The 25,479-nt window shown below is 40.1% G+C and overlaps 1 protein-coding gene across 2 annotated transcripts; it reads left to right on the forward strand.

Annotated features, from left to right (window-relative positions):
• The first annotated feature begins 726 nt into the window (after nt 1-726).
• On the forward strand, nt 727-11,457 carry LOC120903478 (phospholipase D2). 2 transcript variants are annotated; one of them, XM_040312929.1, is made up of 9 exons: nt 727-906; nt 4,844-5,351; nt 5,428-5,617; nt 5,686-5,868; nt 5,939-6,718; nt 8,539-9,442; nt 9,508-10,078; nt 10,153-10,393; nt 10,459-11,457. In XM_040312929.1, exons 1-9 carry the CDS (start codon nt 825-827, stop codon nt 10,897-10,899), a joined length of 3,900 nt encoding a protein of 1,299 aa, XP_040168863.1. In that variant the 5' UTR covers nt 727-824; the 3' UTR covers nt 10,900-11,457. The 2 variants fall into 2 exon arrangements, with proteins under 2 accessions (XP_040168863.1, XP_040168864.1); XM_040312930.1 differs by lacking the exon at nt 727-906 and adding an exon at nt 2,933-3,352.
• Nucleotides 11,458-25,479: the final 14,022 nt, after the last annotated feature.

Below are 25,479 nucleotides of genomic sequence, written 5' to 3' on the forward strand. Positions count from 1 at the left end.
TGACTTTCCGATTTGTCTTTTTGAAATGTGTTATACGTAGGGCGGCTCAGTGAAGGACGCACTTAATGGTGTCTAAAAAGGTGCGCGCTATTAAATGTGTTCTTTATATTTTATTTTGCAAATTAGAACAGAAGGAGGCAATATCGAGTGGAATGTGAGAATTCATGTAGAATTGCTTAAGATAATTAAAAGCTTATCGGTGTTTGAACTCAACATCTGTGATAGCAGGTAACTTTCTGTTTATTATGTAAGATTTGAAATAGTTTCTGTTTACAACAGTAGAATCGTAACTAACGATATATATATAGAATCGCAACACACGAGTCAACGTGTCAGATACATATTGTTAAAGGCGAATTTATTTGCAATATTCCCAAACAGCTTTGAATGCTACATTCCTGCCATCCAAACAATCGGCCGCGGGTGCCGTTTCACGCAACAATAGCTCCTGCTATTTTGCTTAACATAGCTGGCCGATTGTGTCAGATACGGCGTTGTATTGCGCTAAGATGTGGAAGAAGTCACTGCTTGCGATGCTTTGCAAGACGGACAGACAAGATAATAAAAATGCGCAGTATCAGTTAACGTCTCGCAGACGAGCCAGCTGCTGCTCTAAGCTCATTCGCTAGTTGCCGTTGCCATTTGTTCACCGACTGTCGAGCTCTGATCTTGTGTGCGGGAATAGACAGCGCTGCTTAGTGTTCAATTTCCAGTGAGTTATTAATGTTTAATGTGTTTGTTAAGTTGGTGTCATAGTTAGTAGTTGAATAGTGGTACCGTTTTATGGTACGACCCTAGTGAGTCATCGCACTTAACAGTGCGAAATGCAAAACACGCTGACCGTATCGCACCCTCGTTATCTCTTTAGTAATGAACAAGTTCGCCGTCAGCAAGCTATGTCAGGCTGTGAGTGAAGTCATTCTTGATTTAGTAAATTACACTTCTGATTGATAGCATCAGCGACACTCAATCGCGACACTGGTTAATCGTTCATGCAGTTGTGTGTGCTACATTGTTCAGGTGCTTGTATTGCGAAAGCTTCTACAATCTAACAAATCCTATTTTACTCCTATGGTGTCAAGCTGCACATTAAACTGCATGTCAGAATACATATATTTTTGTTCTTCTAAAATATGCCTAATAAGTTTTGACAACTTCGCGACACGGTTTCTAGCACAATTGTTTTAAAGAAAGTATAAAATAAACTGCATTTTTTGGTTCTGTTTTTTTCAATTTAAGGTTTTTGCACCTCCACGTGCTAGATTTAAACTAAATGCGGGCATGATATTAGTCCGTACACTTAACAGCTACACCACGCGTTCAGCGGCTCATGTAGGAATCGCATGTTAATCAGGGTTAATAGAATTATCGACTTCTGTGGTTGTGGAGATAAGCAGTTTTCCACATTTGACAGTTGTTGAAGTAAATTGTACTAAAAAAATCAGTTAAGTCAACAAAAACTAATGTTTTTGCATGAGTACTATTACAATATTCATCGCGTACTTCAAATCATCAAAAAGATTTATGCGGATAAACCAGTTACTATGTCGCTGGGACGCATTTAACGCGTAACGTGTAACCAGACTGTACGTTCTAATCTTGTGAGAGGCAGCGGCTCTTCCATCACTAAACATTTGGTATATCTAGAATGTCCAGCCATATAACGGCTTATTAACATTTACTATACAAATTTAGTGTAGTTTTGATTGATCTATTTAACCATTGAAATTGGGCGAACTGATCGAACGTTTAAATGAATGATTAATAATTTTTAATATAACCCGCTATGTAAACCTTAATACATATGTTGAATAAATTTCTACCAAAGAAAATTAGGGTGCAATAAGAGAAGAACACAAGCAGAAAACTACGGAAAAGATAGGACGAGACATGTAGTATATGATAAGAATTTTTAAAAATGTCATAACTCTTTGATAATACTGTGACCGAACTACGCACTTATGATTTAAAACCCGATTCGAACTAATCTGATCTATGATCTTATGTAAAAGAATAAAAATTACTATAAGTCTTCGTTACCAGGTACTTGAATACCACGAAGATCGTTACTCCCAGCTCTAGGAACAGATAAAAGATAATATGTATGTGATAATGGTTGACCGATTGAGTGACAACGATGAAATCAGAGATACATTAGAGTAGGACTCACACACACAAACACATAAATTTTTGTACTGAGTAAATCCTCTACCTATTCTGCCGTTGAATTGGTTGCGATAGATAACAAATTAAAGAATGATTGAGCCTAGAAAAACAACGAGGTTCGTCTGCTTCAAACAAAAAACTGACACTGATACCAAAAAAAAAAAATAAAAAAAAGAAAAGAATCCCAAGAAAAGAAGATGGGAAAGAAGAACTTTAAAGGTGCAATGCGGTCGTTGCGTGGCATATAATTCGAACAGTGACGCACAATTGTTTACTACACCACGATCAACAAAAACTATCAAGCAACCACAAACATGATTCATCAAAGTAGTCTATCGTTTCCCTTGAACTAAATTCAAACCCAAAACCAGAGCAGACGGTCGGTACGGTTCAGAGCGTTTCAGGACGGTTAGATACGCGGAACTGTCGCCCCAAAATTAACACCCCCTTTGTAGAACGACCTTGACGCAGAAATCGTCCTCAAAAATGTTCGCTTGTAGAGCAACGATCGATCAATCGTGCAAAGTTTGAACTTGGGTGCTAATTTCACTGTTTTTAACCAGAGCGCAAAGTCAACAGGAGTCGTGTCGCGCACGTGCGCATTCTATTGCGCATGGTGGTATCGCTACACTTGAAAAGCTCCTTAACTCGCTCGTTGCAGCGCAAGCAAAAAAAAAAAAAGGGTCGTCATTATGATAAGCGCGTAACTGGTGGTGGAAGCCTACGGAAGGGAGAGGGTTCGAGGGGGTTATAGTGTGCGTTCTCCCGGCCTTTATGGGCCCACAATACGGCCGTACGGTGAATGTGCTGCTGGGCCACAGGCTGGTGTCTTATCAGTTCGTACCTGTGGCGGTTGTGCGGCAGAGTGCCTTGCGTTTGTTTTCATCATGACAGTAGTATTATTTTGGCTGCCGGTGTGATCGTACGTGTTCGCGGTCAGTTCGCACCCATTCACCCGGCGGCATTATTGGTGCGCGACACAATTGCCCAATAGAGGAATGGTGCGCAATGCCATAAAATCGAAACCTGGTGGTACCCGTGGTTGCAAGCCGAAAAGAGTGATAGTGGTAGTTCTGGTTCTGTGTGGATACTTGAAATTAGTAGTCAACTACACGCGACAAGATGGATGCGAATTTTAAGCGAAAAACCATCCACCGCAGCATATCGTTACTGCTTCGCGATATTGGTAGGTGTAGATCAATCAGTTAGCGGGTGATTCGTTTGTGTTACCTACTGTAAAGATGCGGCTTGGAGGAATTGGGCAGGAACATTAATGGAGATATTGGTTTGATACGTGTTCCCGTTCTACATCGAGTTGGCAAAATTCGGCTCTGACCTCAATAATTGGTTTCTCGGGGTTTTTTTTTAAATTCATTTTTCTAGTGTTAGTTACCCAACCCCCCTCCCCCCACTGATCGTGCTTGTGTTAAGGGCATGATATCTAATCGGCACTGCCTATCATCATCATCATCATCATACCGAACCCAACCCTTACCGATTGCGATACCGTCTGCGTGATGTGTATCGTGCTGTACGTCCTCAGCATCTACTATCAACGTTTCTTATCATTCACCCCTGCGCCCCCCTCTCCTTCCCTCATCACTCCACACCACGGTGAAGACAATGCGTTGTACTAAAATCCCCAAAAAACTTCCCCAAACAAGTGCAAAACTGTGTACCAGCGTGTGTGTGTGTGTGTGTCCATGTGCGTGTGTGCCTTACCGGATGTAATAAGTTTTATGCCTTCCGTATTTATGCAACCTTTCCCAACGCCGCGCCTACTTGTGCACCTCCGTCGACTTCGCTCGCTTTTGCGGTAACGGGCGCATTGAAGCGTGCTGCGTGATGTTGGCCGGCGACGGCAAGTGGCGACCGATAATGTGGCGGGTAATCTGCGATAAGATTCGAAATCGACGCTGATTCACGCTGGGTGGGGTGTGAAGTGTACAGGAAACGGCCCCGAAGGGTTCGAGCGTGTACCGTGGGCTAGTGTGCTGCCAAAAATCGTTCTGAAGCGATGTGAAACAGGTTGCTGTCGGCAGGTGCTTGCGAGTGCAGGTTTGCGTTTTTTGTTTCTGTGCGATAAAAGTGAATTCGGTGACCAATCATGGCTGACGAATTCGAGCATCTTGTTAGTGGTAAGAAATGTGATTTGCAGGTAGTAGTTTGAAGGCGTGTAAAAAGGCATCTTTTGACGTGTGAAAGTGTCTGGAGTGTTTTGAGAGTGGCCGTATGGCAGATGTGATATTGTTAAAAAAAGTGTTTTTATTTCACCATCTGGGAATGTTTGCAATTGACATTGGGACATTAAAGGTGATACCGTTTCCAACGCAAACGCATCTCAAGAGATGTATTGATTGTCTGCCTGGTTCACGTGATTGCCTGAGATAGTTGCTCAGGAACCACCTACTTATTGCTATGGTTACCGTCCGGGAAACTAACTACTCCTAGACCCTACGCTCAACTTCGCTGGTTATTTCGAGAAGCTAACATTCCTTTATCTTTCTCGCGTTTTATTTCTACCGATCTGGCTTATCGGGCCGCCCGATAACGCTATCGGCTGCACTTGATACAATAATGGAACGGTTGGCATGATTTTAAACAAACCATCTGTTTTCCTTCTCTTTCCACCCTCACTCACCGACCCTCACCCCCCTTGTCGCTGTGTGTTGGATAGATCAGATGTCGCTGAGCGAAATCGGCACCTCGAATCCGGCACTGAACTGCGACGATACTGGCACGGCGTCGTCCAACTTGACCGCCCAGCTAGATCAGCAAGGATGCCATGGCACGGACAGCAGGGGTGCGTACTACAACGGTACAACGGGTGGGAGCGGTGATGGTGGAGCAGGTGGTGGCGCCGGAGCCGGTGCCGCAGGACATCACGATGCCAGCCTGGCCTGCTACTCGATTCGCAGCGAGCCGGAAGAGTACGACGAAAATCTGGATGCACCGGACTCGGTGACGTACCTGTCGATCGGTGGCAACAATCCGGTGCTGGTGATACGGGAAAGCGATGCGGACAGTGTGAGCCCCGCATCCGAGATCCCGTACAGCTACGTGTACAATACGCCGGTCAAGTTTGACTCGATGCGGCGGCACATCTTCATACCGGGGCTGGAGATTATTGTGGAAATCATTGACTACGAGCGCAGCTTGACGTCACACGTGCTTAATCCGAACTTGTAAGTGTTTCGAAAAGTGTGTGTGTGTGGGTGTGTTTTATGGTTGTTTTACGAAATTATCCATTTCCATTCCAAGGTACACAGTGAAGCTCACCCATGGGCCGTTTTCGTGGACGATTCAGAAGCGCTACAATCACTTCAGAAATCTGCATCAACAGCTGACGACGTATCGGGCCTCGCTGCACATACCCTTCCCGACGAAGAGTCACAAGGAACGGCGAGATAGCTTCCGGAACATGCACACCGTACATCAGGCAACGGCATCGGTGAGTAGAATGTTAGCCGGTAAGCTACAAAATCCAGTGTACTCAACTGTTCGAACACTCTTTTCCAGCCCGCCATGCAACAGAAGCTGGGTAAACCGTTGAAAAAGATCAAGAAAAGTGCATTGCCACGATTTCCGCTCAAGCCGGACTCGCTCGTCTCGTTCGATGCCATCCCGCAGCGGATCAAGCAGCTGGAGGAGTACCTGTACAATCTACTTAACATATCGCTGTATCGGAACTTTCACGGAACGGTAAGTGATGCTGCCACGTTGGATTTCCTTTAAAATTAATCGATCAATCTCTCCTGCTCGTGTTTTTAAGATCAACTTCCTGGAGGTATCGCACATCTCGTTCATCTCTGCGCTGGGAGAGAAAGGAAAGGAGGGCCCCATAAAGAAACGCACCGGCTCCACCCGTCCCGGCCAGTCGGGGTGCAATTTTTGCGGCTGCCTTGCCGGTGGGTGCTGCGTGCGGTGCAGCTACTTCTGCACGGACGTGCTCTGGAGCAAGTGGCGCAATCGGTGGTTCTTCGTGAAGGAAACCTGCTTCGGCTACTACCGCCCAAAGGACGGCGTGCTGCGGTGTGTCGTGCTGTTTGATCAGGGCTTCGACATATCGTCCGGCATGTACAGTACGGGCATGCGCAACGGGCTGCAGATAGCGACGAACTCGCGCTATCTCGTCATCAAGTATCCGACGCGCCGAATCGCGAAAGAGTGGATGACGCACATGAAGCGGGTGGCGAACGAGAGTGCACGCGATTTTACGCTGCCGAATCCGCACCAATCGTTTGCGCCGTCTCGGCCGGGAGTGCAGGCGGGCTGGTTTGTGGACGGTGCCGGGTATATGAGTGCGGTGGCCGATGCGCTGGAGGGAGCGACGGAGGAAATCTTTATCACCGATTGGATGCTCAGTCCGGAGATTTACATGAAGCGGCCGGCGATCGATGGCGATTACTGGCGGTTGGATAAGATTTTGAAGCGCAAGGCGGAGCAGGGCATTAAGATCTTCGTGTTGCTGTTCAAGGAGCTGGACTTTGCGCTGGGCATTAACAGCTACTACAGCAAGGCGAAGCTGGTGGAACAGCACGAGAATATTAAGGTAAGGACACACACACTTCCGGACGACATGACATTAAATATTAAATGAAAGTGTGAGGATTGATTCAGGATCCTTCAGGATCGTCCCTCGCGTCGAAGAGATAGTCGGAAACTATCAAAGAGGATTCCGAAACGGAAAATCAACCACTGCAAAGATCGTCACCATGCGGCAGATCTTGGAGAAGATGCCTAAATACAGACACGACACATACCATCTCTTCATTGATTTCAAAGCCGCATATGATAGCATAGCCAGCGTAAAACTATACAACGCTATGAGCTCTTTTGGAATTCCGGCTAAACTGATAAGGCTAGTTAGAATGACTATGACCAACATCACTTGCCAGGGGAAGGTGGATGGAAAACTCTCAGGACCTTTTGCTACCTCCAAAGGTCTGCACTAGGGAGATGGACTTGCCTGTCTCCTATTTAACTTGGCGCTAGAGAGGGCCAACTATGACTCTAGGGTAAGACTTCGGGAACCATCTTCTATAAGTCAACCCAGATCCTGGCATATATGGCCCTTCTACAGGGTAGATGGTGAGTGAGGGGGGGGGGGGTTGAGAGAGGGATGCTAATATTTCGACAGTCTCGGGGCCTTACTAACCTAGTACTCTGTCAACTTTTAAACATACTGCATACTATAGAGTACCGATTTACGGGGTCCCTACATTGACGGATCCTCAGGCGACTGCCTAGTCCGCCTAACGTTAGATCCGCCGCTGCAGAGAACCTCGTATTGCGTATTGACAACATCTGCGACCCTACCAATAACAAATCCAAACTTACGTAGGCGTGACGGCGTGATAGGTCAACGCGCTTTTGAAGTCGTCCTTGAATTCAGCTATCTCGGGTCAAAGGTCAGCAACGACACTAGCATGGTAGCTGAGTTGCGTGCAAGGCTGCTGGCTGCCAACCGGTCTTTCTACAGCCTGAGAAATCAGTTCAAAGAACTGTCGCGAAGAACGAATAGCACCTATATAGTTCCGGTACTCACATACGATTCTCTGATACATAGACACTGTCCAAATCTGACCCTGTTAGCCGCGTTCGAAAGGAAGATGCTCTGAAGGACCCTTGGCCCGTATGTGTGGAAAGACAATGGAGGAGCCGTTATAATGACGAGGTGTACGAGATGTACGGCGACCTCACTGTCGTACAGCGTATCAAGCTCGCCATGCTCCGGTAGGCTGGCCATGTTGTACGTATGGAAATGGACGACCCAGCCTGTAAAGTTTTGCAATTAAGGCCAGGATAATAGATTGGCAGACGAAGGCGCGAGACCGTGAGCGGTTTCGGACACTCCTAAATACTGTGAGGATTGATTTGGAGAATCTCTGAGAAAAAAGGATTAGCAAGAATGCCTTACTGGATGATCAAACAGTCAAAGAGATAAGATAACAGTTTATCAAACACAATCGATCCCAAATAGACTCTTTTTGTACAACAATGTCCATCTTATTCAAGTACTTTGCTACCTCTTGACTGCTGCGCTTGCTCTGGCTTGAGCGTTTTCAAATACATTTAGGCATTTTGTTAAACTTTTCCGCAAAGATCGCGGACTGGTCAAGAAAGGAGGCTGGCTATAAACAGACATTTAATTATAATTCATAAAAAGTCTCTCAAATGAAGACAGTTTTTGACAATTAATCTAATCTAATTATTAATTTAATAATATTCCGCCAATAATTTAGGGCAGTAAAGAATTGAGTTTTCCGTGGGAAAACAAACAGTAAAATGGTTAGAAGATCTATCATGTAATCCAGTTTCATTCAACGAACTTTTACTGAATCAGGTTTTTGCATCTCTCAATCCGCACAGGTCATGCGCCATCCCGATCACGCTAGAGCTGGCATTCTGTTCTGGGCCCATCACGAGAAGCTGGTGATCATCGATCAAACGTACGCCTTTGTTGGTGGTATCGATTTGTGCTACGGCCGCTGGGACGACTATCAACATCGGCTAACCGATCTCGGCAGCATCTCCTCGTCGACGAACAGTTCCGCCAACAATACGACCACCCGCAAACCGTCGACAGTGGTCGAGCTGGACGAGAACGGGTCGGTGGCGAATTTGCTCAAATCAAGCAAAAACATTGCCATTGCCACGGCAGTCGATCGGCAGGCACCGACGTCCGTGGCGGTAAAGCGCGCCGATACTACTCAACCTGCCGCCAAAGAGCCTGTTGCCACGAATGGGAAGCAAAAGAATCCGGCCGAAAAGAATCCGGAAGCCCCGGGAGCGATGGGTGACCCACCGGATAGGGTGCTGCAGGCAGCTGCCCTCGCACTAACCGATCAGCTGCCGCTGGAGGAAAGAGACGAACTGCCGGAAAACATTAAACAGAACACACCGGAAATGGAACGGCGTAACATTATGGGCATGATTAAGGATATGGGACGCGATCTGAAGAATCGTATCACGCTGTCGGAGCACCTGGACCATCCGCAAGGTACCGATGCGCTTGCATCGGGCGGAGCAACGGGCGGAAGCAGTGGGGTCAAGAGTAATGTCGGCAGTCCGATCTATCTGTCCGAGGAGGAACGCCGCAAGAAGCAGCTGTACGGTGGAGAGAAGGGTGCACCGATGGGCGATCTAGCCAGCCCGCAACCGTTCAAGAACGCGGCCATCTTCGAGCTGGATGGGCAGGCAAAGCTGTGGATTGGGAAAGATTACATTAACTTCATCGTGAAGGACTTTACCAATCTTGATTCACCGTATGCGGGTAAGATCCGGGCTGTTGTGCAAGGTTGCGTGGTACTGTACTAACCGTCCGGTGTGTTCTTGCAGATTTGGTCGACCGGACAACGACGGTACGTATGCCATGGCATGACGTTGCAACCGTCGTGCTGGGACAAGCGGCACGGGACGTTGCCCGCCACTTTATCGAACGATGGAACGCGGTCAAGCTGGAGAAGTGCCGTGAAAATGCCAACTTTCCGTACCTGCTGCCAAAGAGCTACAATGACATCCGCATAGATAGTAAGTTTCTGAACGTTCCGCTGCACCACGTCACCTGCCAGGTGTTGCGCAGTGCGTCCAGCTGGAACTGTGGCTTCATCGAGCCGGACTACGTGGAGCAGAGCATCCACGAGGCGTACGTGCAGACGATTTCCAAGGCGCAGCATTACATCTACATCGAGAACCAGTTCTTCATCAGCATGGAGCTGGGCAACAGCGTGGTGAAGAACCAAATATCGGAGTACCTGTTCAAGCGCATCGTGCGGGCCCACCGGGAGAAGAAGGTGTTCCGGGTGTACGTCGTGATGCCGCTGCTGCCCGGGTTCGAGGGCGATGTGGGCGGATCGTCGGGAATCTCGTTGCGAGCGATTACCCACTGGAACTATGCATCGATATCGAGGTAGGGGAACCATCACAGCTTGGAGGAAACACTTGATGTACTTACTTTATTTTGCTTTTCTGTATGTTTAAAAGAGGAAAATCATCTCTCCTCGAGCGGTTACGAGCGGCCGGCATCCAGAAACCGTGTGATTACATATCATTCCACAGTCTGCGGACCAACTCGACACTGAACGGGATGCCCGTGACGGAGCTGATCTACGTCCATTCCAAGCTGCTGATTGCGGATGACAAGGTTGTGATCTGTGGATCGGCCAACATCAACGATCGTTCGCTGCTGGGCAAACGAGACTCGGAAGTTTGTGTTATGATAACGGTAAGCAATCGCTGCTTTACTACCCAATGGCAGGTTCTAAATTACTTTTCATTCTCTTTTCACAGGATGAATCTTTCGAAGAGGGTCGCATGAACGGTGAATCGTACCCGTGCGGCGTATACGCCGGCAAGCTGCGCAAGTTCCTGTTCCGCGAGCATCTCGGACTGCTGGAACCGGACCCGAAACGGGCCCCAGTGGACGTGACGGATCCGGTAATTCACACCTTCTGGAATGACGTGTGGCGAAGGACGTCGCGCCGCAACACGCTCATCTACGATGAAGTGTTCCGCTGCATCCCGTCCGACAATGTGCAGTCGTTCGCAATGATGAAACGGTTTCTCGAGGACAAGAGCCTGCTACAGTCCAATCCGGAAGGTATACAGCAGGCCGTCGAACGGATCGAAGGCTATCTGGTGGATCTGCCGCTGAAGTTTCTCTGCAACGAGATACTTACACCGCCCAACACGAGCAAGGAAGGCATCATGCCCACTTACATGTGGACATAACCCGGGCGTGCGTGTGTGTGTGAGTGTAATGAACTCCATTGTTTCTTCAGTCTACCCATTGTTCTATTTAGTGTACCTTCTATCCATTCCTTCTAACCATCACAACGTGCTGTGCTGACTTCATGGGGGACAGCCAACATGAACGACTTTTTGTTTTATGTGTTAATTTTTTATTTGCTATTTATGTGCTCTCGTATTACGTATTAACAAACTATGTGAACAAACGGACTATTTTTTTAATTATTCACGAAACAAACATCCTCAGCGTAGGGTAGATTTTATGTGTGCAGGACACGCTCAAGAGCGTACAATTAGCATGTAAGAAAAGCGGGTGTATGCTGCTCTACAAACTACACAGTATACACATTAAATTGTTCTTTCTGGTAGTATCCGAAGCACACATGGGGCTCAAACTGTTCAAGTGCAATTAAAAGATAGAGGTCTGGAGACAAGAAAAAAAGCATAAATTTACGCGGAGTGAAAGACAGATTGAATCATATAACAAAGATTATACAGAAACTAGGTTCAAAACCGAAAATAAAAATATTTAAATTTTAATCAAAATGGAGTAAACCAGCGCTGATGGATCCGAATTAATGTTAAATTAACATTATGTTTGTTTATTTTAGGAAGCGAGTGAAATAATTGCACTGTGGCTGCGACTGGTACAGCGAAGAATGTTGTCCTATCTTACCGCGAGGCCACATGAGGTGAAATATACAGCGAAATGAACTATTTGACGGGCGAAATATCTGACGGATGAAGCATCACAGCAACCAGCTGATGTGCAATGTTAACAAAAAACGTGCACAAAATCGTAACTAAATCCATTGAATAACTTCAATATCGAGTACTTTGTAAATTTTGAGTCAAAAATTCATTATTTATTCCAATTAGAGAATGTTCTGCTTCCAGGGTTTCCACGATTTATTGGTCGGTTCCCGTCAATTTTTGGTAAGTTCCCATATTTTTTTGGTGCGTTCCCACGATTTTTTGGTCGTTACCTAGAATTTTTTGGTCCAATTGTATTGATATTCAATCGGAAAATACCAATAAATTATGGGAACGAACCAAAAATCTATGGGATACGACCAAAAAATCGTGGGAACGCACCAAAAAATCATGGGAACTGACCAATAAATCGTGGGAAACCCTGTAAGAAGATTTTATTTTTAAGAGAATTTCGAAAGCGGATGTTGTGTCTCCCCCAACCTTTTAGCTGTACCTGTCAGATATTTCACCTGTTAAATAGTTCATTTCGCTGTATATTTCATCTCATGTAGCCGCGCGGTTATAGTAATGTGAGCAAGTATTTACCAAAAAATAATATGGTGAGGATGATTTAGTAATTAGTAAGTACTATGCTATGAGTCATTGCTACTCTAAAAATTCACCAGAGTACTGCTGAGACAATGAGCATTCAAAAATCGCTCTTTCGCAGCAGACGGACAAAATCGGGCAGTTTATGAGCTCGAAAAGTGCTCGATTTTGTTATGTGGACTGCTAGCGCCAGCTATTGCCGATAAAGAATAGGGTTCGTTTCTTCGCTAGCTATATCTAGTACATAGTCTGACCTATAGATGGCACTAGCATATATCATCGTCCACAAAATCATCGCCCAGAGTTGTTTTTCGATGTTTGCTGAACATTTTGTCTTTTCTCAAATAGGTTTATTCGTAGCACAATGAATGTTTTAATTAAAATGTAAAAAAAAAACATAATAATTCGAATTGTTTCATGCCAGAAACAGAACTCTTCTATGTACAGTGAAATCTCTCTGAAGTGAGTCTTCAAGGGACCGTCAGCTTAGAGAGATATTCATGTTGAGGAAAACTAATTAAGGTGTTGCTATGAACTACCTCAGAATCCCCGGGAAAAACATGGCATCCTTTAACCATTCCAAACATTAATCTTGAAGAATTTCGACTACAAAATCGCATATGCAGCTTGAAGAACATTTGCCTTAGGGAGACATTCATCTTGAAGAGACACAAACTGTATGGAATATAGCGGGACCTTCAAAATGTTCATCTTAAAGTAACAATTCATCTTGAAAAGACTGCATCTTAGAGAGATTACACTGTAGTTCAAAATATTCATCGGCGTTTAACTAACCTCTGCTAAAGCAATTTTTGGCATAGGTTAGTCGCAGGCTTTTCGTGAGATACATTAATGACTGTCCTGGGAAAAATAAAAAAAATTCTCGCCAAAGAAATCAGCTTAATATAAACGTGCAGAGTAAATATATTAAGATCATGTTCTCATGACGATAATTCGTGTTTTTATATCAGTGAGATTGTCTATCAAAAACAAATACCGTATTTAAGCGTGTGTTTTAGGTAAAACAATGACCAAACTCAGATCGAGAGCGTCGTTATACACGTGTAGTAACTTTTGAAATGTAATGCAGTGCAATTGATGTAGATAGTAATGATGAGGATGACCGAATTGATAGTTCGTTTGAAACATCAAAGATGATGACGTGGTTGAGCATTTTTGTGAATCGTTATGGAAATCATTAATAACAAAAAAATTGGGAATATTTGATCAAATTATAAGCATATTTTTTCAGAGATTTTGAAAAATTCTTCCTTATACACGGCGGGTAATATACGCTAAAATTCGGTTCTTGTGTTGCAGGTTTCTTAATCGATTCCATGTTTCTATTTATTGTTGTTATGTTGTTTTACACTCATGATAATTTGCAAATAATTTTGTTTTCTACTCTAGTCTTTGGTTTTAATGATTTTAAAGAAGATTTATTTAATTTACTTTATTTATTTAATTTTATTGTTTTTTTTCCTTATGATGTCTGAATTAAGTAACTCACGTCTATTCACGTAAAGCGCTTGCTTATTAGTTGAACTGTCAGATACGGTTATCCATTGAACAATCAACTAAAAATCATGCTAATCAAGCTGTAACATCCTTGACGTACATAATCAAGTGCATATAAAATCTTTTCTGCTTCATTGTATTTAAGTGTGTTATTTAAATTAAAATAAAAAAGTTAAACCCCTTTTTTAGGGCAATTTTATTTTGGTGTTAGTGCAATAAAAACGTGTTTTTTAGGATTTCTTATCTAAATACGTTTGATATTTTGTTAAATAGATTCATCCTACTACACGTATCGCCATTCATTGTACCGTAACGTAACATTTATGGTTTTCTAAACCTGGTTACTTAGAAGGCTAAATTCACCCTAGCAACGAATAGAAAATTATATTCATAATAAGCAACAGTGTTGAATCGCCAAACTAGTAAAAGCAAGAATGACTTTTTAATATTAGTTTTTTTTCAAATACGACTGAAAATAGTTCTGAAATAGATAAAAATGAAACCAACTGATTTGAATAAATAAGAATAAATTATTATAACAAGAAAAAGGCATGGATTGTTTTTTACTGTTACTAAAACCTTATCTTGCATGTATTGCGTTGGCGAAAGTTGCATATATATATTCGTAAAGTCTCATGCAATACTTTAAATAAATTTACTGCAACCATACTTTAGTTTATCTTCTTTATACAAAATTTCGCATGCCACTTCCTCCAAAAACTTATTGTCGTGTTGAAACGATGTTTTTATTATACATGGGAATATAACTCTAGTTCGACCATACTGATTGGTCCGTGACTGCACATAACGATAATGAAAGTTGAATGTCGGTATAAAATTTCATTCCAAAAGATCTTGAGTAATTTGTGTACGAATAGTGTCCTTCCATCTTTCAAAATCAGTCGAATCCTTTCGCGGGCTGGATTGAATGTTGCGGCGGGCCGGACTTTACTGTTTATTTAAAACTTTACCAATAATATTTTTTCCTACATTTTTGACTCTACATGATCGATACAATAATCTTAAAAAATATAACAAAAATCGCTTTCTTTTAATACGGCTGTTATTCGGGAAGCATTTTAATAGCATTTGGAAATATTTTTTTTTGCCTTTCTATCCTTGCATTGGTAGTGATTAAAATTATAAAAAAACCATTTTCGCAATTTCTTTCCTCTTCTTTACAGCAAGTAATTAAATAACTGGAAATTAAATAAAAGGAAGCTTATAATTCTTTTCTACCATTTTCTCGTTCGGTTACGTTTAGTTGTTGTTATCAGAATATGTCTTCTGATACTAAAATTAACCATCTACAGTGATTTAGCAACACACCAATTCTCCATATTACACGCCCACAGATTACTCGTGTTTTCATGCGTTATCATTACTGCCAACATCACACGGTAATGATCAGATTCATGTGCGCACAGGCAACATAAAGAATGAATGAAGTGATGAAGGGCTATTACGAGATGAGCAGCATTCCCAAAATGAAATAAGCAACAAAAAATGCAAAACAAACAAACCGAAAAAAAACCGTCCCACTAGCACTACCGACCGACCACCGAAATTCGAGCCAAGGCAAAGGTTAATGTTTTCTTTTTCACGTTCGGGGTCGATACATATTTTTTTGTTTTGTTTTTCGCTGGCTATCTTTCCCTTTTGCCGTTTCTGCCCACAGTTTGTTGGGTCGCTGTTTTTTTTTATTTTTTTGGCAACGATGACCGACGGGTAAGTAAGTGAGCAATTTTTTTTCACGGTCAGCTTACCGGTATTGATCGTGGCTGGGTTTGACGAGGACGAGAAGGGGTGATGTAGTGGGGTTGATGCCGGTAGTAGCAGTAGTTCGTCAGTTTGTTGGCCCCGTTGGCCCGTTGCCGAAAACAGCAAAAGCGCGTTTAAATTGTGGTGCAGCAGGCGGGACAGCGCGGCCTGGGAGGGATCCATGTTTCGCGCATTATGTCAGCAGCCGCGACAACCAGACAAAGGCCACCAGACACAGACACCACCGGGCACATGCACGGGCGTACAAGAGAAGGAAGGGAAGGGATGGGCTCACACACAAGAGCGTCGTTGGCGTTGTGTGGCGCTTTGCATTTGTTTTGCTTTTGCTTTCGGTTGGATTGGAAAATGGAAACGGAGGGAATGAATGGTGAAACACCACCGCCACGCCACGCCAAAATCAAAAGCTCAACAATGCAGTAAGCGAATTTGCATTCTGTTTTGAGTGGTGTGTGTGAGTGTGTGTGTGAGTGTGTGTATTATGCAGGGTGGGGGATTTTTATGATTGTTATTCAATGCGCTCGGTGCATTTTGTGCGAATGTAATTGTTATTTTTTTGCATTTTTTCCATCACTAGAGACGGATATTTTTAAAGTAATTAAAATCAACTAATGAACTTGCATCAAATAATGGTAAATCAATCTTTTTTTTTGTCTAAATTCTAAAGCTTTATAATGAATCATAAAATTGATACTGTAAAGCTCTTTACAGTAATGCAAAGCCCTCGTTTTTTATACCGTCTATTCCCGAGATACGCGTTTTATGCGTTCTCGAGGAATCCGCGTAACCAGAATATCCACGTAAGTCGAATTTCACGTTTAAATTAAATTAATTAATTTAATTAAATTAAAATTAATTGCTTGGTGATTTTGATTGAATTTCTTTATTTACTATTTACTTTGTCATTTATGTGATACAATTCGAGTAAAAAATCTGATATTTTTGGCTTTCAAGAGGATTAATTTTTTAGCAAAAATGTAGATTTTAATGCTTTAAACAGCAGTTTGAAACAATTTTTACTTATTTGACATTTGATCTTTGAAATTTAGACAAATTAGTCAAATAGCAGGAGAAATATTTTACAAGTATAGATGGAATTTGTAATACTTCGAATTTATTTGTAATCTTTTAGTAATCATTAAACAAATTTTATTTAGTTTATATACTAGATAAACAACGCCACCTACAGTGCCTTGTAAAAAATTCAAAATAAAAAAAAAAGAATTAAAAGGATAAAAATATCAATAATCAGTTATACACAAGAATAAAATAGAGTAAGCATTTGAATTGGTATTGATTTAATTTAACGTTATAATAACGTAATAATGTTTTAATAACTGAAATATAGTTTAGAGCTATAATTAACCATTTCCACAAGTCATTAAATAAGGACAAGAATTATTTAGATTTTTCAAAATAAGCTTAGAAAGTTTGAATAATCTTAAGAGAAGCTCACGAGAAGCTGATCGAACGATTAATAAAGATTATTATATTAGTCGTTATATCTTCTGTTTTAGTTTTCCTTTAAATTCAATTTTGGATTTTATAAAAAGAAGCATAAATTTGGTTGTTTGGCTATTAGATGTTTATTTAGATGTTTAAGCAATTTCTAAATTGATACCATAAATTGATTTAATGGTGCAAACGGAATGAAAATTTATTTTTATTCAAGAAATGAGGAAAGTAGAAAAGTAGCTTCTTCTTTGGCACAACAACCGTTATCGGCCAAGGCCTGCCTGTACCACGTTGTTGAGTCGTACTGTACCATCAGACCGGCCCCGGGAAAGTAAATAGCAAACTGCTAAAAAGAAAAGAAAAAAAAATAGGAAAAATCTTTAATGATTGCCTTTGTGGATTTAAAACAATAGAAGTATGATTTTCACTCTTGTTTCATTTTACTAAAATTTTTATTTTGTATTTTTCCAATTTTTTTTTAAATTATCATTTTAATTAATGAATTTGGTTCTGTTATCTTCAGCGCTTGTCTCGTTTTAAAAGGAATTATAAAAGTACATGATCTTTTTTCCTTTGCTTCCACCAATCAGTTTAATCAAGTTAATTTATTCCTTTTTCACAATACAGGAGACACCGAAAGACACGTGTTCGAGCACGGCGAAGAGCTTTCGCATTCTAATCTCTCGATTAGTAGTGCTGTTCGATGCTACTACTTTTCTCTCTTTTCTCTCTTTCTTCCATTCTCTTGCGCTCTGTTTCTTTATGTATTCAGAGCTTCGAGGATATTTTAAGGTGGCAACTGCCAACGTGCCGGTTCAGCAGCCCAGACAGAACCCATTTGGGGGAAATTTTATTAGTTTACTCACCTTTCAAGCTTTCGAACGTTGGCGCTTCCTGGCGCTTTTGTCGTGTGTTGGGAATATGTTTTCGTTGCAAGTTCTTGTTCTTCTTGCAATTTTATCCAATTTCCCACCCCCGGGCAGGAACGGCTAAAAGGGAAACAAAGTGAACACGTGAAGGACAACATTGTTTGTAGCGTGTAAGTAACAAAAAATAAACTTGCAAACTGAACCTGATGGTGGCTAGACGGTTCGAATGGTGTTAACTATATAGCAGCTTTATCGGTAAACATTGACATAGATCGCTTGGGCGAAGTGGATGGGTGCCTGATGGGATTTTCAGGTGAATTATAAGGTTCGAGAAAGGCTGCATGCAGCTAGCATCATTGGCAGGGTAACACGAGTCGGATATTGAATAAATGGTATGGTGAACAGAGTGGTGCATTATGCTCATCATGCGTGACAAACATTTAAGAAGTAGTTTTTTTTAAATACATTTGAAAAGGCTTGAATGACTGAATGAAAAACAGGAGTAGTAATTTTAAGGAACACTAACATTTTCAATGTAATTAAAATGTATGCCAGTAGTTTTTTTTTTATTTTTACTTAGGTTAATATTATAACGACGTTGGCCTTATTTTATATTGGTAGGTTTCAATGTTTCAATGGATTTTTATTTCTGATACGTGAAGTAACATTATAATAATGTTAAACATAGATGCAAGCATATTTTTTCGAAAGAAGTTAGTTTCACATTGGTTTTAGTAATCAAAACATACATTTAATAAAATATATAAGAACTTTCAATATAATAGTGAAATATAAAAAGGTTATAAATAGATAATAAAAAAAACTAAATAAACAAAAAAATCAACACATAAATGATTTAATAAATAAATAAACAAGTAAATAAATAAATAAAAAGATGCTAAATTAATAGATATATAAAGAAATTAATTAATAAATAAATATATAAATAACTAAATTAATTATGTAAATAAATAAATCTTATTTATTGATATTGTTTATTATTGATTATATTATTGATAAAAGAAATTATTAACAAAAAATTACAATATAAAATAAATAAATAAATAATAAAAATTGACAAAATGAAATATAAATAAGCTAATAAATAAATAAATAAATAAACAAATATTTAAACAAAAATAAATTATAAAGGTTATTTTTATTAAACATAAAAAACAATCAAAATATAAAAAATATTAAACCGTATCAACAAACTATTATAAAAATATGAAAATAAAAATAGAAACAATATTACAAATAATCACATCAGCGACCCAAATATGAAACAAAGCATAGGTGAAATAAGATTTAATATCAATAAAAACACAGAAAAAATGTAAAACAAGAAACTTAAAGTTGTAGGATTGAGAAAAAAAATGTTTACGATACGAATTATAATTTACTTCTAGAAAACAAAACAAAAGTATACCTTGATGAACAAAAAAAAAAACAATAAAATAATAAGAAAAATGAATAAATGAATTGATAAGACAACCACCATGAACCAAACCAATAGTCGATCAATACCAGAGATGAGTCAAGACAATCAATAAGCTTCCTAAAAATATGATAATAACAATAGCAAGCAAACATCAAAAGGAAAATGGAACAAATGAAGATAAATGTTCCTATTTCATTGCATTAATTTGTTTAAGTTTTCCTCCTTTCCCCGAATGATGCTACTCCACCTAAAACGGACACACGTGGCCGACAGTGGTGCATCAGTTTCCTTGCTTGATACGCCTCCTGTCCCGAAACTACGTAAACTATATTTATGCTGCCCACGTTCCCAGTTTATGCGTTCCATCCATTCCCATTGCCACGGGGAAGGGACAGAGGAACTGCCCCCATATCCTCGTGCCCCGTTGTATGTGTGTGCTTTGTTGTGGCGGCGGCATGTTTTCGCTTTCGTGCGTGACGCTAGGCGGACACGGCACGACATGCATACATATGTTGCACACAGCAGCACCGGACAGTTTTGTCCGGAACGAACTCGGTTCGCACCAACTCGGTCACTGACTTTAGCGGAGTCTCTAGAAACCAGTCGGTGGGACTATTCTTTTTTTGTGTGTGTACATTTGCTTGCTTTCTTTGCTACTTTGGTTTGCTCCTGTCTATCAGCGATTAATCCATCGGCAATGGTACGGTGGTACGGTGTCCGGTTCTCTGTCAGATTCTTCTACATAGCACGTTAATGCAGGATATGAAATAACTTATTGTATTGCGGCAGATGTTACCGCACTAGTAGCGTAACGCACGTGGTTGGGTTGCAGAAGAGCCGAGCATTAAATAAGAGATAATTAGATAAGTGTTGATTATTGACGTAGTAGCTGTTCTTAATGCTTCTGGATCGTGAACCGGAGCGATGATTCCTTCTGTTAATGGAGAGCTTTTGATTCTTTGTTTATTTTTTCTTCTCAAGCTATGGAAATGGTTGGGATCTGCGAATCTTCTCCAGCAGCTATGCACAATTTCAACTACACACCATCATTGCCGAGTACTGTGCGAGTACTGTACAGCCAAACATAATCCTATGCAATATGGATAAGCGAAGATAAGTAAGATAAATGCATATAATTAGATTTTTCAATTTAATTTTAAAAATAAATATAAATATATATCAAAAATTCCCATTAAATTTCTTATGCACTGGGGCTGAAAGCAATACATAAAGACATTCTGAAAAATAACTCTTAATTATAGAGTTATTAGATATTAGAGTTAAACTGGCATTGAATATCATTTGACTATCCAGAGTTTAATAATGATTACCGTTTTTCATGAACAAGAAAAAACTAAACATGTTCAATTGACTATACAATACCTTAAATTATCACTCATTTTGTACAAATTCAACTCATTCTCTTGAAATAACCTACACAAAGTAAAGTACCGTTTTGATTCATATTATGAACAGCCTTAAATTTCCGTCTTTCATCGTGTTTTAATAGAATTTCTTCATATCCAGTCACAAGCCATCCCGTTTAATAATTTTGTATTATTTCCATGTTTTACTAGAATCTATTTCACGATAGATAAATAGTTTCCATCTAGTTTTCTAATCAACTCCAGAGTAATTCCTTCGATAATTCCTATTCATATGGTGCAAATAAATTTTTTTTTAAATTTAATACATAGGAATTTCATTTCATAAAATAATAACAGATCTAACACAACCCGGAATAGGCATAACAATAAAGTTGTAGGCAAAGATAATGTCTGGATTACAACGATAATTTCATATTTCATGTTTTGATGTATTTCAATGTTTGCCAGTAAGGCATATTCTTATGTACTAATATACGCACTTAGATCTAATCACATTAACTCAACAAAGTAACGAGCCATTAAGACTTACAACGGACTGTTAAATATAAATAAATAAATTAAATAGGCCTAAGTTAAGAAACGACGAGCTGCAAGTGTCTCAATTCATGGTGGATGTGACGAATTTATTGATGACGGTTTGGAGAGGATCGTCAATCCTTGCTGCAGGGGGACGGTCGATTCTAGGGATGAACCCATGGAAATCCTTATTTGAATATAATAGATTTGCTTGGAAAAAGGGATAGACAAAGGAATACGCAATTTAATCTATATTATTTAGACACTTTTATATTCAAAACATGTCATAAGTGTCCGTAAATCGAAACTATAGGGAAATGCAAAGTCGGTTTATGCAAGATACAACGAATAAAAATAAAACAGCACTGCAAACAATTGTACACATTCAAACACACATTGTTTACAAATTACAAAAGATTGATAAAATATTGATAATGTTAAAGCTTTTCTCCTACAATCACTATGTTTTACCATTGGAGAATAAATTGAGGAGAAAAGGGAAGTATCCATTTTTGGAATTAAATTGTCGGAGCAAAATCTTAACTGTGTAGAATTTTTGTAGTACCTTAGAGTTTCACTCAAAGTTTTACTATTTAATTTAGGATCGCAAAAAATACTAAGATTAGTAATAAATAAACCTGCAAACAATATTCAATGACCAACACTAATATTTAAACAATTCTTTTTTGCCGACTTACCATACAGAAACAAACAACTCGTTCTGATTTATCTTCAACATTATTGCATCTTTTCCTTCAACGCACTTTCCCCCCAATCCTGCAATCATTTTGAACGCTTCCGTTTGGTTAGCCTTGCTCTATTGAACCACACAAATTCCATCTTGGTCGTGATCCTTTGTTCATCATCGATGAGCGATGAATCTGTTGTGTTTCGATTTTGGGGAGAGCGCACTTCTATATCGAAGCCACTGCGCGCAAGAGCACATTACACCGAAACTTACACCGGAACATTGGCCATTTCCGGATGCTAAAGCCGGCGGGCGGTACAGCAGCGAAGTACAAACGCCAAGGGAAGACTGATTGCAGTTTTGTTTCGGTCGCAGTTGCGCGGGCGAAAGTCAAGAATCAAACCATCTCCCCCCCCTTCTGTGCCTTTTCGGGTCAAAACCCGTGCAGGCACTGTACTGGATCGTTTATGGGAATTCCACGGCGGGGCGGGAGTCTAGAAATCAATGAATCATGAATGCGCTCAACCTCTGCCACAAGCTTCACCCTTGCACTCTGTCCTGCTGGGTGGAATGTTCGGCCCTCGTGGCCACAGGACTGTTTCAAAGGCTGAGAAGGCAGAGAGGAGTGAACGAAAACTTTACGACAAGATCGTTTAGCTGCCGGAATTCACGTTGCAGGATTGATTCAGCTATGATGCCGGCATTAGGAAGCAGGAAAGATGGTCCGCTTTTTACGAGCATATCCGTCAGTGTGTGTGCCTTTCGTTGTCCGCATGGGCGTTCTTGGGCAGGCGGAGTTTTAATGTTAACGCAATAAATTAAAGGAGAGAGAGAGAGTGTTTAGGGTATTTGTGATTTCCCTAATAGATTTTGTTGTGTGAAATACGTTCGGAAGTAATCTTAAATTGCGATTAAATGATTTGAAGCTAAAGAGGTATGAATAAAATGTAATCTAATTACTGTATAACTGAAATTCGATTTAGTAAAACAGTTGTATAACTCTTATCCTTTTGCAGAAGTATTTTTGTCGTAACTGTTACAATAAAAAAAACGTTTAAATCTATCTTTATCTCACGAAAAATTGACCCGAGCTGAATAGAAATCCACACAAAAAATGATGTATTTTTGTGCGCAGCAAATAGTCACCAGCTGTCCATTCCCCAGTTACCAGCTTGCTATACCAAACGAAGCATTTAATCCTCCGTAACATTACCCATGAGCATAATTCAGTGATCAGCAAACGTTTCTCGAACGACTCATTATCGCCGTCGTCGTCGTTGCCGTCGTCGTCGTTGCCGTCGTCGTCGTTGCCGTCGTCGTCGTCGTCGTCGTCATTCTCTGCGTCTTCTTTTTATTTTTTATTTCACTCTTGCTGTTCCTAATGGGGCGTTAAAATTCGTTAAATATCCGCGCAGCTTAGCTGGCAGTGCTGTTGTTGTTGTTTTATTTCTTCCTTTCTTTCGTACTGGATTTTAACGATTTTTACTACGTTCAGCTCAATTAACACCAGCCATTCGGCGTTGCCGTCCGAAACTGATTCGTCCGGAAATAGTGAGCATTTTTTTTCGGTTCGCTTGCGAATGCTCTCACCTAGGCAGATATTTATCTGTGTGTGTGTAAATGTTGTTAGTAGATTGGTTTGTTTCGATATGCTGCTTTCGCACTATGCGAGCAGATTATTACTACTCAGTGGAGCTTAGTGGTACTTTAGTTTATATTATATTTGAACGATTTTAATTTGGTCAGCGTTTCTTTAGTTTTGATTTTTTTCTATTTGGTAGAAAGATGCACTGATACATGTCATGGTTTATTTTACTTTTTTCAAACTATATAGACTGCTTCCGTGGTTATACTATCGTGTGACTTCAGTAGCTCAAACTATTTATTTAAAACTGAGCTACTCTATTATACGCTAAGAGATAGAATACTGATTGCGCAAATACAGCAAACTTGAATTCCATACAATTCCAATACAATTACAACATGAGAAACTAATTAAAATCAGTTAAGAATAAAATAAAATAATTACCTTCTTGGACTATTAAGAGGAATTAGGGCGAAAATGTTAGTTATTCAATATTTATTTAGATAGTTTTCATCTTTATTTACATTGAGAATCGCAAAGGCAATACACTATGATGAGTGACCTTGTTTAGAACATATGTAAAGAAACAACATAAAAATGGTGTATGATTTACAGATGAATAATAATGAACATTAAATAGATAATCCTTCTTTTTTTCCTCTGCTTAAATCTGTCAAACAAAACATTAATTCAAAGCTCATTCACGCACCTTAATGTTTTCATTCATAAATATTGCATCCCACGTCATCAATGGAACGGACTACGGTATCCAACCGGTCGGGCAAATGATTTTACGAGTGGACAACTTTTCCTACCACCTGCCACACTTGCCTTGCGTAGGACGATAATGCTCACACCTAGACGAAATGTTTAGTAGGCTGGTTTGGAAATGCTAAACCACACCACCACCATCAACACCACGGTGCCAATCAGTGAGCGTGGGTTGCTTCGATTAAAAAGGGGTAAAAAAGAAGGTTGGCTAACAAAATCGGAACCCCTTCCCCATCAAGCCGCACACGATTCATAACTTTATTCATCTTTCACCCATGCTTCTGGTGGGTTTAGGAACTGACTCCAGTTGTCTGCAATCCACTATACGGCCTGAACATGAGAAAAGGATGCCTTACTGTCCGTAGGCAGCTGATTGATACTGAAGTCGTTCATTGTCGGAGCAGGGAAGGAGGGAAATTCAACACTCACCTGCAATCTGCATGTGTGGGAAGCGTGGGAAAATCGTGACAAATCATTTTCATCTACCCTAACTTACTTAGCCTACTACTACTGCTGCTGCAAACAACTCGTGCGGATCAAGGGACGTGTCGGTGAGTGGCGATTCGCTTTTTGCATGCCGGTGGATCGTGTTTCATGCGATTTTTATGTGAAACGATTCATCACATGGGGGGGAAATCGTGTAAATAGTTTATTTGTTTTTTGTTGCCTATTTTATTCTGTATGAATAGTAGTATTTTATTTCCTGAAGCCGATCATTATAATCCTTCATTCATATGAAACATTTTTTGTTTATTTTTAATTATTCTTTATTTACAAATTTGATAAAAATTAAGTTTATCGCTTAAATTTAGAAAATATATTTTCCTTGCCTTTGGAATGGTTATACTATTTTTGAGTGTCTTATAATATTTGCTTCCCAAAATGCAACAACATAATGAAAGGAGTTAATGAAGCAAATCAATTTTAAATTGTATTGAGTTATCATTTTCACATATTACAAATATTATTACTTCTGCTTCAGTGAATATATTGTTCATGTATGACTAAAAATAGGAAATAAATTTTTTGAATTGGTGTTATTTAAATAATTTCATACACATATGACGTGTATGGAAGCATTAGCAAGCATGTTATGCTGTCTAAAATAACAAATTGCGTAACTTAACGCTTAAAAAATTAATTGTAATTTGTAATTTGATTGTAATTTTTTACGTTTATTTTTATATATTTATTATATTTAAACCAAGCATCATGTTTACTGGGCTTCCCACGATTTATTGGTTGGTTCC

This window comes from Anopheles arabiensis, chromosome 3 (genome assembly GCF_016920715.1).
Source record: "Anopheles arabiensis isolate DONGOLA chromosome 3, AaraD3, whole genome shotgun sequence".
NCBI lineage: Eukaryota > Metazoa > Arthropoda > Insecta > Diptera > Culicidae > Anopheles > Anopheles arabiensis.

What these genes read in the sequence shown, in the direction of transcription:
- LOC120903478 (XM_040312929.1), top strand. Translation starts at nt 825, where the DNA reads ATGCAAAACACGCTGACCGTATCGCACCCTCGTTATCTCTTTAGTAAT. An exon ending in TACATCAGGCAACGGCATCG is followed by an intron (nt 5,618 to 5,685) that starts GTGAGTAGAATG and finishes ACTCTTTTCCAG; the next exon opens with CCCGCCATGCAACAGAAGCT. An exon ending in ATCGGAACTTTCACGGAACG is followed by an intron (nt 5,869 to 5,938) that starts GTAAGTGATGCT and finishes CGTGTTTTTAAG; the next exon opens with ATCAACTTCCTGGAGGTATC.